The 17,377-nt window shown below is 44.6% G+C and overlaps 1 protein-coding gene across 1 annotated transcript in view; it reads left to right on the plus strand.

Annotated features, from left to right (window-relative positions):
- prkcbb (protein kinase C, beta b) overlaps window positions 1-17,152 on the plus strand; it is an 86,342-nt gene extending 69,190 nt beyond the window's left edge. Inside the window, exons 14-17 of the mRNA XM_030789855.1 lie at window positions 357-437; window positions 2,688-2,795; window positions 9,517-9,657; window positions 16,994-17,152. Coding sequence (XP_030645715.1) covers window positions 357-437; window positions 2,688-2,795; window positions 9,517-9,657; window positions 16,994-17,152 — 489 coding nt within the window. The remainder of the gene's footprint in view (window positions 1-356; window positions 438-2,687; window positions 2,796-9,516; window positions 9,658-16,993) is intronic.
- Window positions 17,153-17,377: the final 225 nt, after the last annotated feature.

Consider the following 17,377-nt stretch of genomic DNA (forward strand, 5'->3'; position numbering starts at 1 on the left):
ATGTCTTTGTCAGTAATAGCTAGCCTGACCACAAGGCTTCTGGAACCTTCTGTTGTTCTGAGGCGATCCAGATCAGAAAGGCCTGAGCTATTACAATCCAATGTCTGTTTTTTGTTTTTTTTTTTCATCTGCAAAAACCATGTTGAACACCAGCCCATTCGGTCAGCCAACCTGTGGGAGAAGACCTGGCGCCTCCTGACAGACAGGACATGACATGCTGTTTCAGTAGTGCTCCTCTCTGCATTGCCCTTGGACTCTCTACTCCCAGGCGCTGATTGGCTGTGGTCACGGGTGACTTGGGCTGCAGCTGTGTCCTGCACTGCTTATGAATTCCTGGGTTTTTTTTTTCTCTCCAGATCATTGCCTACCAACCGTATGGCAAATCCGTGGACTGGTGGGCATTTGGAGTGCTGCTCTACGAGATGCTGGCAGGACAGGTGATACTGGATACACACACACACACACACACACACACACACACACACATATGTTTGCCTTTGTCTGCTGGTATTTCCCACTGACTTCCATTGTACTCTGTCTAAATATCCATAACTTAACCGTAAGGAAAAATATGTTTTTGTTCATTTCGTTTTAACAATAACACTAAAAGTTTTGGAAAAAGATCCCAAATAGATCTGGCAAGTCTTTGTCAGATATTTATGTCCTCATGGGGACATGGGGTCCATTCACGCCCTCACACACACACACACACACACACACACATACACACACCATAGGTGGACTCCTGGCCTTGTGGTTCTGGTCTGAAAATCTGTTCAGAGGACAGAGGGAACAGCAGCCTCAGAGTCAGGACCTTGGGTTTGGACCCAGGTGAATTCTATCAGTGTGAAAATGATATGGCCATATGATTATATAATAGTAACTGTGAGAGCAGTTAGGAATGCTAATCATATGAAGATTTTTGTCTAGCTAATTGTTGACAAAGCAGTTATTAATGCTAATCATACAGAGATTGCTGACTTGCGAATAGCTACATGCTAAATGATTAGTTGCATACAAACCCTAACTGTTGGACTGATAATATTAGCTAAGAAGCTGTTTTTCAAATAACGAAGTGACCAAATGCAAACAGATTTTATTCAGTTTTAAAGTGGTTAGAGTCATTAATAGTCTTCTTGTACTGCTCACAGTGAAATCAGAGATAAAGAATTTGGCATAATTGCTCTGTCTTTGAACATTGCTTTTGGTCAGAGATCTGGGTCTGAGTATCAGTGAATGGATCTGGGTCTAGAGGGAACTGATTTAGATTCCAGCTCTGATTCCCCCTCTGTCACACACACACACACACACACGCACACACACACCCATACACACACAACACACACACACTCGCAGAGGGTTACCACTGTGTTTTAGAACTGGCCCATTTCTCTCTGTGCTTTGGCTAGGAATACCTCCTCATTCAAGGTCAGTTTGTATTAATGAAGTCCATCAGATTTGTCCAGACTGACACCAGGCATTCCCCACTGTCCCCGGCTCACTCATTATTTATGAATGATTCTGGAACCGGCCGGCACTGAACACTCCCAATCTCCCCTCGATTGTTTCTGATGGGGAAACGGGCCAGCTGAGTCATCCTTAAGCGGAAAAGTTCGAAGGTCACTCTAGACAATCCCAAATAACAATAGCAATATTACCTCAGTCGTGAAATCACAATAAATTACACTGTAAAACCATAGATTAGTCCAATGTTATAGCAATAAAGTATTTGGTGTGCAGGTGACATTAAGAGGAAGGGCACAGATCCAGTAATAGAAACTGGCTTGAACTCCGAATACATCATTTTAGTAGATTTACTTTTGCTATGCTCTTATTACAAAGCAATAGCTACTGTAGATAGTTATTGAATATAAGTTTGACTCAGTCATACTTTGAATGCCACTGATATAAAAAGGTGTTTTATTTAAAAAAAAAAAAAGTGTGTCTTAATTCTTAGTTGTGTTTTTTAGCATGTCTAAATTAATCCCCAGGAATAGGAGTACAACTTAATCCAAGTTACAAATAAGCACTAATCCTTTTTAAAGAGCCTGGTGTTGAGTTTCTCACCAGGAGTCATGTTGACTTTGATGTCAAACTAACTCACCCTTAACTGGGTCCAAGAGACCTACACTTTGTGTGTGTGTATGTGTGTGTCTGTCTGTCTGTACTGTTTTATTTTAGTGCCTCATACCCCTTGTACAAACAAATACATATACTTTTTTATTATTTTGTTATTTTATCAAAGTGCAGAACAGAAGTACCACACAAGGCTGTGTGTCATTCTCCTCAGCCTAGGCTTCAGTGCCTGGGACTCTGCCAAGGTCAGCCACTCCAGCCCCTGGTCTGGCTCAGATGGTCTGGCTGTAAAGGCCCCTTTTCACAATTTATCTTTATTTAGTGACTGCCACCTTCACTCTGTCAGGCAGAAAAATGAGCAGCCTTCCAATCCACTTTTGGAGAAAAAAAACACAGAAAAAAAGTCTTTTTTATCTCACGTCATTTTATTTTAGAGGAAACGGCTTTGATTTCAGTTCAGTTTTGGCTTCCTGAATGTTGTTTTTTTTTTTTTTAATCTCATTTAACCAGTATGTTTTTGTTTTTGTTATGTTTTCAGTTTCAGTTGTATTAGTAACCTTGGTATTTCCTGATGGCCGGTGAATTTGTGTGTCCTGTGTGTTCACCTGCAGCCCCCGTTTGATGGGGAGGATGAAGATGAGCTGTTTCAGTCCATCATGGAGCACCACGTGTCCTATCCCAAATCCATGTCCAAGGAAGCTGTGGCCATCTGCAAAGGGGTAAGCAGGCACCCTCACCCTGAACACGCCATGTTCAGCTCAGGCCACGGGCCAGAACCATGCTTAACCCCGGTTCTGGGAACCCATTTGGACTAAAGATGAGCTGAATTAGAGATTGTACAGAGTTAGACATAGAACAGCTTGCCAAGAGATCTCCCAAGGCTGACGTTTGGAAACTCAGGGACAGGGAACACCAGCCGACTTCAGTCTGGTGTGTCACTGTTTACTCAAAAACAAATCTGCTCTTTATAATGCCTGGAAAACAGAATGGATAACGAACGAACTAACTAACTAACTCACTAACTCACTAACTCACTTACTAACTAACTAACTAACTATCTAACTAACTAACTAACTAACTAGCGAAATATTTTAATGTATTAGCTCTGCAGAATCAGACATGTATGAAAATCTGCTTCGAGCTAAATCGCTCTCTCTTACAAATGTCCATATGTAAGTATTATGAGTAGACGTGGTTTTGGAACAAGGTTATCAACACGCTGATAAACTATTGAGTGTTGCGTGGTTAAAACTAATCACCTGGTAATTGTCGAGTGTAATAAAGTCCATGTTTTTTTTTTTTTCCCCAGTCCCTGTTGTTTTGATTACACAAGCCAACACAGGGGGCCAGTGAAATTAGCCTGCATAATTAGCTGCGCCGCAATGAAATGTTGTTGTTGTTGGTTTTTCTTCTGTTGTTACTGGTGAATGACAAGCAGTGTGTGGAAACCCAAGCAGTTGGTGCTCCTCTGTAAGAGACGCAAGACAAGCGCTTTCGTCTGAGCCGAGCGTGGTGATCGGTGATGATGTTATTGGCGCTAACAGTCTTCAGGCCAGCGTGCGACGCTAATCATGGCCTCTCGACTCGCTATTTAAAAGAATCTCTCTCCATCAAATCAAACCCCCGTTCTTCTCCAGCAATGCCCTTCCCTCTCCCGTCATGTGTTTACCCGACTTCCCCTCGTCTGTATTGAGCAGAAGCTCTTAGCCTGCAGTTAGTTTTAATGAGAAAACTAGCACTGACGCGCGCAAACAGTAGCGCTCCACAAAATCATTCTCTTAACGCCATCGCTGGCCACTCTTGGCGGCTTTGAAAATACCGTGACCTCTAACCTGTCCTTATCGATCTAATCGATATGCACGTCAGAATCACATGGGTTTTCCCTTCGGACATGAGCTGCACTCCAGTTATGTCTGGGCAGTGCTCCTCTAGGTAACATAAGACACACGCGTGCACGCGGAAACACACACACACACTTCTTGCTCGGTGATCCACCTTACCCAGTTGATTACAGCACACAAAAAACCACCCTTAACCGAGATGAGTCTGGAAAGTCTGTGTCTACAGGCTGTGGCTGTACCTTAACCCCTGAAGATTTTTATTTCATGTCTCTCTTATGGTGCGGAGAACATGAATGTAAACTGGTCCAGACTGGGGCTGAATGGCATTTGTGCTAGACTGAGAACAGAATATGCTGACAGAAGCCTCTTTGTGAACTCTGGTGTCTTTGCTCTCTTAGTTTCCACCTTGGAGTATGGCAGCAAAGAATATCACACACCTTCTCTCCTCTGATCCCCGCTCACCGTTCCTGTGGCTTTTGTTCTCTCTCCGTGTCACTGACATGCTTCAGTAGCATATGGGAGAGGAGAAAAGAGATTTTTGAAGAATAAGAGGCAGGGAAATGCTATCGAGATGCAAAATCCCCCCTGTGCGGAGGAAAGAGTGGAACTTAACAGATTTGCCAGTGGAAAGATTTTTATTATCTGTGATTCAGTGTGAGTGATGGTTCCCTCTTGTGTTTCCTCCCTTTGTTTGGCGTAGTCTTCTTACTGAGGAGAATCTGATTCGCGGAATGTAAAATAGCAGTGAGGAGTGCCTGGGCAGGTACGGCCAACGGGAGATCCACTCTAATAGATACATGCTAATGTGAGCCTTAAATAATGAATCAACTCTCCCAGGCTTCAGAATCCTGACAGCCTCTCCTGTGACCGACTTCAGGAAAATGCAACATACAGGAAAAGGAAATTGTGCCAAACAAAAGACTTACTTCATCTCTCTCTCTCTCTCTCTCTCTCTCTCTCTCTCTTTCTTTCTCTCTCTCTCTCTCTCTGTCTCTCTCTCTCTCTCTCTCTCTTTTCCTTTTTTCTCACCCTCTACGACTCTTCTTATTCAGCCTTCTCTAGCGACACATCTCTCTCACACACTCTGGCTTTCATCATCTCTCTGTCTGTCTCTCTCTCTCTCTCTCTCTATCTCTCTCTCTCTCTCTCTCTATCTCTGTCTCTGTCTCTCTCTCTCTCTCTCTCTCTCTCTCTCTATCTCTCTCTCTCTCTCTGTCTCTCTCTCTCTATCTCTCTCTCTCTCTCTCTCTCTCTGTCTCTCTCTCTCTCTATCTCTCTCTCTCTCTATCTCTATCTCTCTCTCTCTCTCTATCTCTGTCTCTCTCTCTCTCTCTCTCTCTCTCTCTCTCTCTCTCTCTCTCTCTCTCTCTCTCTCTCTCTCTGTCTCTCTCTCTCCCTGCACTTCTCATTGTCTTGATGAGTTCTTTCTGCTGAGGGGATCTGTTAAAAGTGCTTGCAGAACTGGCTCTAATAGCTTAAGTTCGCACTGCAGTGAAACCGTCAGATCCCGGCGCCCTTACCAACAATCCCTACCAAAATAGTGCAGGAATACCAAGTGAATCCCTGACATTTAAAACAGATTGGAAAATTGTGTGAGTTAAGACAGGCTGTGCTTAAGCTTCATTTGAGGTGCAGGGCAGTGGCAGTGGTGCAGCTCTCCTGTGGAGCTGTACAGTAGGAGTGAGGTGCATCCCGTCGCCCTGCGGAGCAGTCAGTCCTATGGTCCAGTGACTGACTAACTGCATCTCTGCCTGACTTAAAGAGAGCATATATGTGGCATACATACATATTCATGCATATACATACACATACACATACACACACACACGCTGAACATTCCCACACACACAAGCACATACATATATATATATACATATGTGTGTGTGTGTGGATGTATGTATATATAACATTAGATTTTAGTGAGCAGAATTGTGTGTTGAATTGTGCATATTTAATGGTGAGCATGTTTATGTCTTTCTCTCCCTAATGAAAACAGTGGGACTGTTGACCTAGAGTGAAATGGCTCACTGTACTGAAACTGACGTTGTGTAGAGTGCAGTGACTCAGTGGCTCCGCTGTCTTAGAGGACAGTGGGAGGTTTTCCGCATCAAACCAACATACAGTACGTTCACAGATCAGACTGACCCCTGGTTTGAGGGAGATTTAATGACCAATTTGTAAAGTAGGCCTTGTCTGTAATGATGTAGGCAGACTGTGTGACATGCCGCGGTGATGTTTGTGACGTTGACGGAGGCTCTGTCTGCAGCAGTGCCGTTTTCAGGGATAATTGAGTGTGAATATCAGTTGAAGTGCAGCCTGGTGTGCTAATGCGAGTGGATCCAACAAGAGATACTGGGGATCTTATATATGGAGTCCTGCCCAGTGCTTTGGGATATCAGGCTGAATTTGGCTAATTTCCCTTCACTCAAATCAACATAGAGGACTTTATCTCTACTGTAGGTCTGTGTGTATGTGTGTGTGTTTGTGTGTGTGTGTGTGTGTGTGTTTTTGTGTGTGTGTGTGTGCGTGTGTGTGTGTGCGTGTGTGTGCGTGTGAGTATTCGTGAGTACTCGTGCGTATTCCCCTCTCTGTTCTTGTGTTTGTGAATGGCAGAGAGGATGGGTTTTAATGCCTCCTGTAGAGTTGCAGATGAGAGTTGTGGTTCCACAGGGTCTGGGGACAGTGGTGGCGAAGTCTCATTTCCGATGTGAGACCTCTCCAGGGAAATGCCAAGTCTGGTGGAATAGGAGAGGGCAGATGCCGCTTCCATTTTTATTGAGTTATGTATTTATTTTTTTATTTTGTGTGGCGTTTTGAGGCCTGCTGCTATCCCTGCTGTGTTCAATCGTTCGGTCTGGCTCTTTAGACATCACAGACTGTGGCGATGGAAAGATATCTTTCAGCTCCTGTCTTCAGGAGACATTTGGATGCAAAGAGAGGGCTGAGCAGGAGTGAGCGGTTTAACACTGAGACCTCACTGCTGGTGCCAAACCTCTGTGTGTGTGTGTGTGTGTGTGTGTGTAGACGTGTAGATGTGTGTGTATATGGCCCTGTTTACACCTTGCGTTAAGATCCGATTTTGGTGATCCCATCAGAAGTGGACAGCTCTAAGTTCGTCCGTTCACACCTGGCTTTAGAATCCGTATCTCCAGTGACGAACTGAGATCAGATCGCACTTCCCCGCTCTGCATGCGAATAAACACGTAAATCATTTCCAACACGTGACCCCTTTCATTGAATTTCAGTTTTGCTTTTGTGATTGGAGATAGTGCTTATGACATGGGAGATATCAGACAAATTTGGTGATCATTGATTGCTGTTTTGGGACGTTAAGGCTCTTTTGATAATAAAGGTTGCAGACCCCTGACCTAGAGAAATCTGGTGACTGTTGATCGCAGTTTTGGAACATTAAGGCATGTTAAGCTTTTTCACGTTAAATGTTGTTGTTTTTAATCAGCGGGAGGCATCAATGCACTTCCCGTGCCTAGTCTGTCAGAAATTAAAAGAAGAATAAGAAGAAATCAAAACAGTATCCATTTTGCCTGTGTTGTTGTTGTTGTTGCCTGTTGTCACACTTTAATATGATGCCGTTGGCAAGTGAATGTGTACATACGCGAATGAGTTCGTACTTCCTCGTAAACAGAGGATGTCAGTTGAGTAGGCGGTCGTTCATTGTGGTCGAGTTCGCATTTGCGTTTACACTGCCATAAGAATGTGGTCATATGCGGTCCAAACCACCTCCGAATGTGGTCTGAGTGATCGGATCTCGACGCGACCTCAATGCCCATCGGATGCGTTCACACCTGTACTTCAGAGCTGTCCACTTGTGATCAGATCACCAAAATCAGATCTTAATATAAGGTGTACACAGGGCCTGTGTGTGTGTGTGGGGGGGGGAGGGGCATTGACATGTGAAGCAAGGACATAAACACGTGGGGGAAAAAAGTCAAGATTAGCTTTGAGTCGGCAGAATGCAAACAAACACGGATGGGCTGTTACATGGCATGGCATGATGGTGAGGAAAGGTCAGGAAGTCAAGACGTAGAGATGGTTTCTATACTGAGAGAGTGAAGATCAGAGAAACACCTCCTCAATCCTTTAGCTTCAGTAAGTCTCTCAGGCTCCTATAGATTAACATACCAAGACTTCACTATAGGGTTGGGTTTTGGTTTTTTTTTGGGGAGGGGGGGGTGGCTGTGAAACATCAGAGGGTGGCCCTGAACAGAGGCTCAGTGGTACACTGCTGCATGCCTCTCCTGGGGCCCAGGCTTGGGGGACTGTGTGGACCAGCTGTGAGCCCTGAGTGAGCTGCTCTTGCCACATGCATTAAAGATGATTATGGAGCTGTCAAACGCATCGGAGCGTGTGGCTTTAAGTTAAGCACCGTGCTACTGGGCGTTTGGGCAGCCCACCAAGGTCCTGCCTGGTCCACTGAGGGTTAAAGCTTAGCCCCCTCCCCCCGCTCTGTCTAACCCCCCACCAGACACACACACACACACAAACACACACCCCTACACAGACACACATATGCACACATACCTACACAGACACACACACACACACATGCACAGGCATCAGCACACATACACACACGCACACACACACACCCCTACACAGACACTCATATACACACACACACACACACATACACACCCCTACATAGACACACATATACACACACACCTACACAGACACACATATACACACACACCTACACACACACACACACACACACACATGCACAGGCATTAGCACACATACACACACGCGCACACACACACCCCTACACAGACACACATACACACACACACACACACACACACACACAGACATACACACACCTACACAGACACACATACACACACAGACCTACACAGACACACACACATGCACAGGCATTAGCACACATACACACACACACACACCTACACAGACACACACACACACACATGCACAGGCATTAACACACATACACACACACACACACACACTCACACACACAGGCTGCTACCTTGTCCGCTTCACAAAGCGCTTGGGTTTTTTTTTTTTTTAACTCCTCCACCATCAATTTTTCATGTTTGCCCAGCCACCGACAAAAAGGCAGCAAGTTGTTCAGCTTTCTCCCTCTTGGCTTAATCTCTCAGAGCACACGCTAAACTCGCCTTACCGGGAATAAAATAGCCAAACCATTTTGTTGTATTCACCACTGCGTGGTCCTCTGGAGGAAACCGCACAGCACGCTGGGGTCGGGGGTGGGGGGTGGGGGGTGGGGGGAGAAGTCAGAAGTCAGAGACTGCAAAAGAAAAATGTGTTTAACCTGGTGGAAAAAAAAGGGCTGAATTTTCAATGTCAGTGTCTTCTTCCTCTCCGTCTCCCGCCAAGTGAACTCGAATTTTCTTTCAGACAAAGCCGTTAAACTGAATTTTTACACATGATGAGTACTCCTGCCCTGTGTCCCTTTGTGCTGTGTGGACCAGGTTCAGCAAAGAATAAGAGGTTTTGACAGTTTGTAATGTGTAATTTGAGGTTTGACAGTTTTGTAATTTGTAATTCATGATTAACACCCCCACCCCCACCCCCCAACCCGTCTCTCTCTCAGCTGATGACCAAGCACCCAGGCAAGCGTCTGGGCTGTGGACCTGAGGGGGAGCGCGACATCAGGGAGCATGCCTTTTTCCGCTACATGGACTGGGAGAAACTGGAGAACAAGGAGGTGCAGCCGCCATTCAAACCAAAAGCTGTAAGTACTGCCCAGCAACAGCCTGTCAACAACGATGTGCAAACAGCTGTTTTTAACCTCTTCCCACCCACACCCACACCCACACACACACACACACACACCCCCACACTCTCTCTCTCTCTCTTCACTCTGTCCCCATGGTCTCTCTAAGACACGGCATGCAGGTACGTATGCAGTGGAGACGGAGTTTTGGCGTTTGGCTTTGTGTGCTGATGAACAGTGGTGAAACAGTTCATTGAGCTCTTGTGGGCTGTGCTGTTTGTTGTAGTGTTTAGAGTTTGTTCGTCGGCACAACAGAAACGGGCTCCTAAGCCTTTAAAGAGGACACTTAAGGGCACTCACTTATCATTCCACTTCACAAAATTACAAAAGATGAAAGCTAAACTGATCGGTTTTCTCTATTAAAACCTTTCGGCTGTTGTCCGAGAGAACATTCCCGGGACCGTGACACCTAATTTCCGAGGGGAAAAAAAGCCCTTTACACTTGGAAGTGTTTTTGTGTCGTTCTAAAACACTGGTAGAGAAGCATCAGTGCACATGAGGCTGGTTCAGTAGGACTGAGTCTGGGATGAGTTCTCCATACAGAGATCAGTCTCAGGCATCTTTTTCTTCTTTCTTTCCCTTTTTTTTTTTTTTTTTTGGGAAGCAGGTCCACGAGGATATTATATCAAAATGACAAGTGAAAATCAGATGGTTATTGAAACTCTCACCATGGTGTGGTTGGGTCTAATTAGAGATTTGGGAAGTGCCTGTGAGGTTTGTGAGGAGCGGCGTATGCTCCTTCTGTTCACCGCGCTGACGCACACTAGCAGAGAACGGCTGAACATATTAGCTTTGTTAGTAGAGGATGTCCGGAGCACATAGAGGACCGAGGCGTGTTTGTCAGCTCGGACTAGATCCTTAATGAGAACAGCTTGAACCAGCCTTTCCCAGCTGTCAGAAAGATTTTTTTTCTCTTGTACTGCCCACACAGTGGAAAAAAAAAACAGCAGTCCCTCCACCAGTCAAAAAATTAGCCCTCTTGTCAAGCCGGGAAAGGCCTCTCTCCACACTGATGAAGCTTCCCCATTAAAATACTGTCTCCTGGAGAGTCTCTCTGAGGGTTTTTATGCTCCCTTTCATGAAAGAGTGCTTGTACCTTTTGTGATGGGAATTCTTGCCTCCTTCTCAGGAAAACAAAGTGATCTCCACTAGCATACATCATATGTTTTTATTGCTTAACTTTTTTTTTTGTCCCCTGCGTTTTGCTTTGTTCAAAGGCATAAATATTTTAGCTTTTGGATTTGTGAGCTGCTCTCTACCTTTGTGTTTCATTACGATCATATTCCTGTCCTCTTTTCACACATAGTCACAAAGGTCATTTAAAATAGACTGGAGACTTGTACAGTTTTAGTTTTTAAAGCAATCTTTTGCTGGACAACACTTAAATCTGATTCCTTTGTTGATTCTTTTTTCTGGTCAGAGACAGGTCTGCCCAGTATGACAATGCTCAGAGACAGGTCTGCCCAGTGCAGCAGTGCTGAAAAACAGTCACTAATGCAGTTGAAATCTTTTAAGAATATTCTGATGTGATCATGCATAATTACTTTAAGCTTGTGTGTTTTTTAAGTATGCTTATAAAAGTGATTAAATATGTTTTCCACTGTTTCCATACTTCGGACAGCCTAAAATCTATGCTACCAAATGTTGGCAAAGAAAAATGCACATGCCTATGTGTAATAATACACTTTTACCATGTTGTTTGTAAAGTAATAAACCCACCACAACTTCTCAGTTCTGGGCGCATTTCTGTTTTTCAACCAACAAAAAAGGCGTCCGCCTGAGTTGCTAACCTAGCCAACATGATAAACCGTCTAATGAAAATTTGCACCATTCAGAATTTGATCCATGGCTTCACCCTCCTCAGCACCATCTTGTAAACTGAATCTAGTAGAGACATACAGAGCGTGAAGCTGACGGAGGCCATGAGTGGTTATATAGGGGCGGAGGTGAGACCCTCCAATAGTGTGGAATGGGTGGAGCTGAATCCTTGTGAAACTGATTTTGGTTTACACATTAAGTCTAAAAATGTGAACAACTCTCTTTTTTAACAGACCCATTTGTCAGGGGTCCTTCATTCAGTTTGTCTGTGTTAGTGCTCCTTTGGGATAATTAGTGTAATTAGTTCATTAGCCCTTTGACTGGCCCAGTGTCAGTGGTTTGACAGGAGAAAAAAAAGTGAGATGTTTGACTTTGCAACTGAAAATGTAATGCTGAGACTGGTCCTAACCAGCATCACTGGGATGGTCAGAGAGAGCTCTCACTGGTCTACACAGCTCTCTGGTGTCCAAAGTGCTAGTTCATGCATTTACAAATCAGTGCTGTTGTTTCATGGGTCTTTCGTGGTCTTTCGTAAGGAAAAAAAGAGAAAACAGATGATCTTGGAAGATGGGCTATTCCCCCATCTGAGTTCATCTCAGAGTGTGAGTTTTACAGGTTATCTCAGGTGAAAGTTACTGGATCTTTTGAGGGGCTGTATTTACTCCAAGTGTATGTGTTATCAGCTTTCATAATTCTGAGCAATGAATATTTGAGTAATTTTTGGTTGGTGATGGATGATCTTACAGGTGAGTCATCAGTAGGGCTATGTATTGACAAGAATCTGGTGGTACAATACGTATCATGATACAGGGGTTACAGTTCAGCATAGTGCGACGTATTACGATACTGTAAGCAAGGCGATATATTGTGATTTTTTAAATCTAATTTTAGAAAAACTGTCATAGTATAAAGAACACACCACCAGATGCATAAAATCTGAGTAAAAAAAAAAGTTTACTTTTTTAATGCTATCAGAACAGTGGCATCTGCATTTGCATTTATCACAGTCCCTGTAATACCCAACATCATAGCACTACTTTTTTTAGCAAATCTAGCTGACGCTCTAGGTCTGTGCGCCACGGGAGCCAGTCTAACTCTTTCGGATTCAGCCATCGGTGGTAACGTTACTAGTCAGCTAGGTTTGCTAATGCTAATGTTAGCAGCGCGCCCTTACACTACTTCCTGTCTCAGTGTACGTTGTTACATTGGAGTGGAAGAGTCAAATGGCTGAAGATAGATTACAACACTGCTATCTAGCAGTCGGGAGTTTAAACACAACACAAAGTGAACCGCTGTCTGCCACGAATCTTTGCATGTCAACTGTTAATTAAAAATCGATACAGTGTTTTTGAAGTTTCAATACAATATCCCTAAACTTAATATCGCGATACTCAAGTATGTCGATATTTTCTTACAGCCCTAGTCATTAGCATAACAGAAAGATGAACATCATTGGCTCTTTGTGTTAACTCAAAGCTTTGTAACGCAAATTGTTGGAAGGGGGCAGTAACACTCATCCAACAAAACCATATCCTCATCTACTTGGGGGGGGGCTAACCATTTCCTGTCAGCGTTTGACAGATAGTTTTTCCGTTGTCAATTACAGGGTTGTTTCGTTTGACGTGCTGCTCGCTGCTGCATCAGAGTGGTGATGGAGAGTTAAAGGGCACAGACCAACGGTAGACGCAGAGCCGTTTGGGGCGGTGGGGGGGGGGGGGAGGGGGGGGTGTGCCGGATGCTGAACTTGGCTTATGTAACTAAAAAAGACTCAGACCCGTCTGATAAAAGCAGTTACAGAATCACCGATGAGGGAAGCACCTGAAGGTGGCTTCATCAGTTCAACCTATCTGGGTTCAGTAGCAGAAATTAGAGCAGTCACTTTTAAAGAAATAAAAGCCGTCCACTGTCTGTGGGGATGGGGGTTTTTTTTGGTGCGAAGGTATGAAGTGAAGCGGGGCTGATGGGAGAAGTAGGCGGTGGGAGGTGACGGAGGCTGGCAAACAGATGGCTGCTACCACTCTATAAAACACTGGATCCTATCACTGACCATACACCGCGTGTGTGTGTGTGTGTGTGTGTGTGTGCGTGTGTGTGCGTGTGCCAGGTCTAGCAGTGGTGAGGAAAGTTTTCATCTTTTTTTTTTAATTTTGCTGCATCTCTGCTTCACCACTATCTATTTTCCAGTATATTTCCTTATGTCTCTCTATCCCTGTGCGGTGCTAACACGGTGCCCGAGACAGATATGAGCACAGTGGAGACGAGGGAAAAGCCTGTTCTTCTCAGAAAAAGAGGTGAAGGAGAGAGTGGAATGAGAGAAACACAGGGAGAGCAGAGATGCAGTGGAGGGTGTGGACTTCGAGGCTCTGCTGAGACGCAGGATTAGGAGCATGAGCTGCAAATGGCCGGTCTTTATCACCTTTTTTTCTGTCGAGCGGAGGAGCCTGTCGCATGCGTCTCCCTCCGCCCCGCCGCGACTCCGGCCTCTGACGCTAATCACTTTGGACAGGTGGATCTATGAGGACACTGGAAAGCTTTTGCCTCAATTTTCAGCTCGCCGCGGAACGCGCTCCACCCCTCACACCTCACCGCCACTCCACTCTGGAGGGCTTGGGTGCTCGGGGTCACCTGCCGTGTAGAGCAGGGAGCGGGGTGATCCGTAAGTCAGCATATTTTGGAAATCGCGTTCGGACAAAACGCTACGCGTGTTAGAACGCGCTGGATGAGGTCACGTCTGAGCAGAGGCTGTTCACCTCGTTCAGATACAGAGAGGCGGCAGATGTTGTTACTGTATGATTTAATATCTCATTTGCCGCCTGTAACACCTCCGCGCACGCCCACATTAATCAGCCTGTTTTCTGTCCCCCTGCCTGGCTCTGCGGACACCCACGGCACGTGTTCCCATCCAGCCTGCATTTTTCAGCCCACCTCAGGAAGAAAAAAAAAAAAAAAAACCCACATTCATAATGTGGATAATCCGACTCATTATCCCTGTTGTTGGAAAGTGACATTTTCATATCTGTGATATCAGTCTCTGTAAAGAAAGCCTTGGTCCCACTGTGTCTGTAAGAGTAGCCACACACACACTCAGATTGTGGTAATGCCCCAAAGAGCAGAACACTGCAGGCACTGGCCGCAGATGAAGTAGGTCAGAGGATGCTGGCGTAGGTCGTGTAAACTAGGTCACTTGACGCAAAAGTTCTTGACCAAAAAACCCAAAGCTTTTTGTTGCCTCGTTAGGTCCATCTGTAGGAACGGGGGGGTTGAGCATGATTCGGGAAGGACCGATCCAGACATTTCTCCGTTCTCGGCGGAGATGTATAGCACCACAGGTCTCTTTCAGTTTACTTAAAGGCGTTCGTTTTAAAGGATTCTGTTATTCCACAGTATTGTTGTTTGTGTGGATATTTATTAATAAAAGACCTTTTCTCTTTGCCCTGTCCACACTAACCCAGGTAAATTTGAAAGCGCATAATTGGTGCTCCGTTTCGCCCTTCCACCCACACTAAAACAGCGTTTTACGCCACCGAAAACGATACTTTTTGAAAACGCTCTCTGAGGTGCATCAATCTGAAAATGCCGGGTGCGCGTTGTAAAGCGGACAGGGAAAATGGAGTTTCAGACACGATGATGTAGGGTTGCCCTGACACTGGTGAAAGTTGGCACTTGGGACACCAAAACAAACATGACAGGCAAAATGCAGCCAATGCTGCTTTGTCTGTCAAACTTTCTAATCTGTCTTCAGCTACGGATCGTCATACTGTACAATGCACAGGCACTGCTGTAACGTAGAAGACAGGCTTTATATTTGCCGTGCTTAGGAAATGGAAAAACCTGACGTGGCGCGGCGATTTTGGACGCAACCCGGCCGAACAAGTAGGCTAGTGGGTAGGACAACTTCGTTATGGCGTAACAACAAACACTAAGGCTGAATCCCAAAATTGAAAACCGAACACCTACCCAACGAACGAATATGCAAGTAGTCGAATATTCCGGTCCAGCCCTAGAACATTTACAAGAAGGTTTCTGAGTTTTCTGTTGGCACGAACTCGTGCTAGAGTTTACTAAAATACGTTCACTGCTGAGGCACTAATATAATATTCTCCTCTCTTCAACAATATTCTAAAATCTTCTGAAGACACATGTACTAAGCCAGTGGCGTGGGATCAGATTCACTGATGTGATATCTGAACATCAGCATGGGACATGACAACATTCTCCACACTTCAGGCTACTGGTCTAGTTTCAGCAGAGTTGCTAGGTGACAGAGGAGGTTGGAGGCATGCAGAAAGGGAGGTTCTGACAGAAGAGGCTGAACTGTCAGAAGCTGTGTTAACCTTGATGAGTCAGCAAAGTGTTTTGTCACCCTTTTGTGAGGGACGTCTGTGTGTGTGTATGTGTGTGTGAAAAATCCATTGGGTATTCCGTTTTTTCCTCTCTAATGACCATGTTACATACCTGTGCCGTGAAGTCATATGAGAGGAAAAATAAGCTTCTCTGTTTCTTTTATCCCCACAAAACAGATCGATTCAGACACAGTTCATTTTTTACCACTAGCCAGTGCCCCCACCCCCAGCACACACACACACACACACACACACTCCTCCTTTTGAGAGGCTTTGAAATCATTCCCCTCTTTTTTTATAGCAGAAAAGCGCTGCAGTGAAGAATAAACGTTGTGTTTGTTCTGAGCCAGAGGACTGTGGTGTCGTCTCAGTCTTCACCGTGGGTTTGACTTTGGCTTTGCTCTCAGTCCGAGCCCAAACACCTATATTTATGAATAATTTATTTATGACAGTGCTTTTAAAAGATGAGCATTAGGAGTTGTGATTGACAATTGATAATTGGGAGATTTTTGTTTGTTTATTTGTTTATTTCTTTGTTTGTTTGTTTGTGTTAGAGGAATACATATATGTTTTCTGAGATATGCATCTACACAATGCAGAGGAGCTCAAAGTCATCAGAGGACTTGCTTGCATTTGTATAATGTGATCTGTCTCCGTTTTGTTTTATTTTAAAAAGCGCAGTACAGCACTGACATTTCCACAGGTGACATTTGAACTTGAAAGTTGATGTATTTTGTTGTTGTTGTTCTTGTTGTCGTTGTTGTTGATGTTGTTTGGTCATTGTTTATTGTTGTTGCCATTGTTAACCCCCAGAATATCATGAATGATGCTGTTAACACACACTGTTAACATATTCATGTATAAATATTACTGTCAAACAAGCGTCAACAACATTGCCATGCACTGAATTACATAATCCCTCAGATTGTCACCTGGCATGTATCCATGTTGATACAGTGTCTGTAATCTGAGTGCTCATCATGCCAAGCACATCCATGTTTTTTCACCACTTTTATTTGTTTGTCGAACATACGTCATGTGGTTTCACTTTTTGTTGCCTCATTCCTGCCTTTTCCATCACACGCTTCTCTTGTTTTTTTTTTTCTCTCTCTCTCTTTCTCTCCCTCCTACAGTGTGGCCGGGACGCTGAGAACTTTGACCGCTTTTTCACCCGTCACCCCCCGGTACTCACTCCTCCAGACGAGGAGGTCATCAGGAACCTCGACCAAGACGAGTTTGAGGGCTTTTCCTTCATAAACCCCCAATTTCACATCACGGAGGCCCAAAGTTAAGGGCAACCACAAACACAAAAATAAAAAAAAAGATTAAAAAAAAAAAAAAGTCAGTCGGTGTAACAAACCCCGCCCTCCTCCCCCCTGTGTACAGCTCTCTCCTCCAGGTGTTTATATACTCTGTGTATCACCACACTCTGATGTATGGGCTATATAAACAAACACAGACCAAAACAAATCCCTCTCACAATATCCAGTTGACGTTTGATTTGCCCGAGAACATTT

Source organism: Chanos chanos, chromosome 13, assembly GCF_902362185.1.
Source record: "Chanos chanos chromosome 13, fChaCha1.1, whole genome shotgun sequence".
Classification (NCBI taxonomy): Eukaryota; Metazoa; Chordata; class Actinopteri; order Gonorynchiformes; family Chanidae; genus Chanos; species Chanos chanos.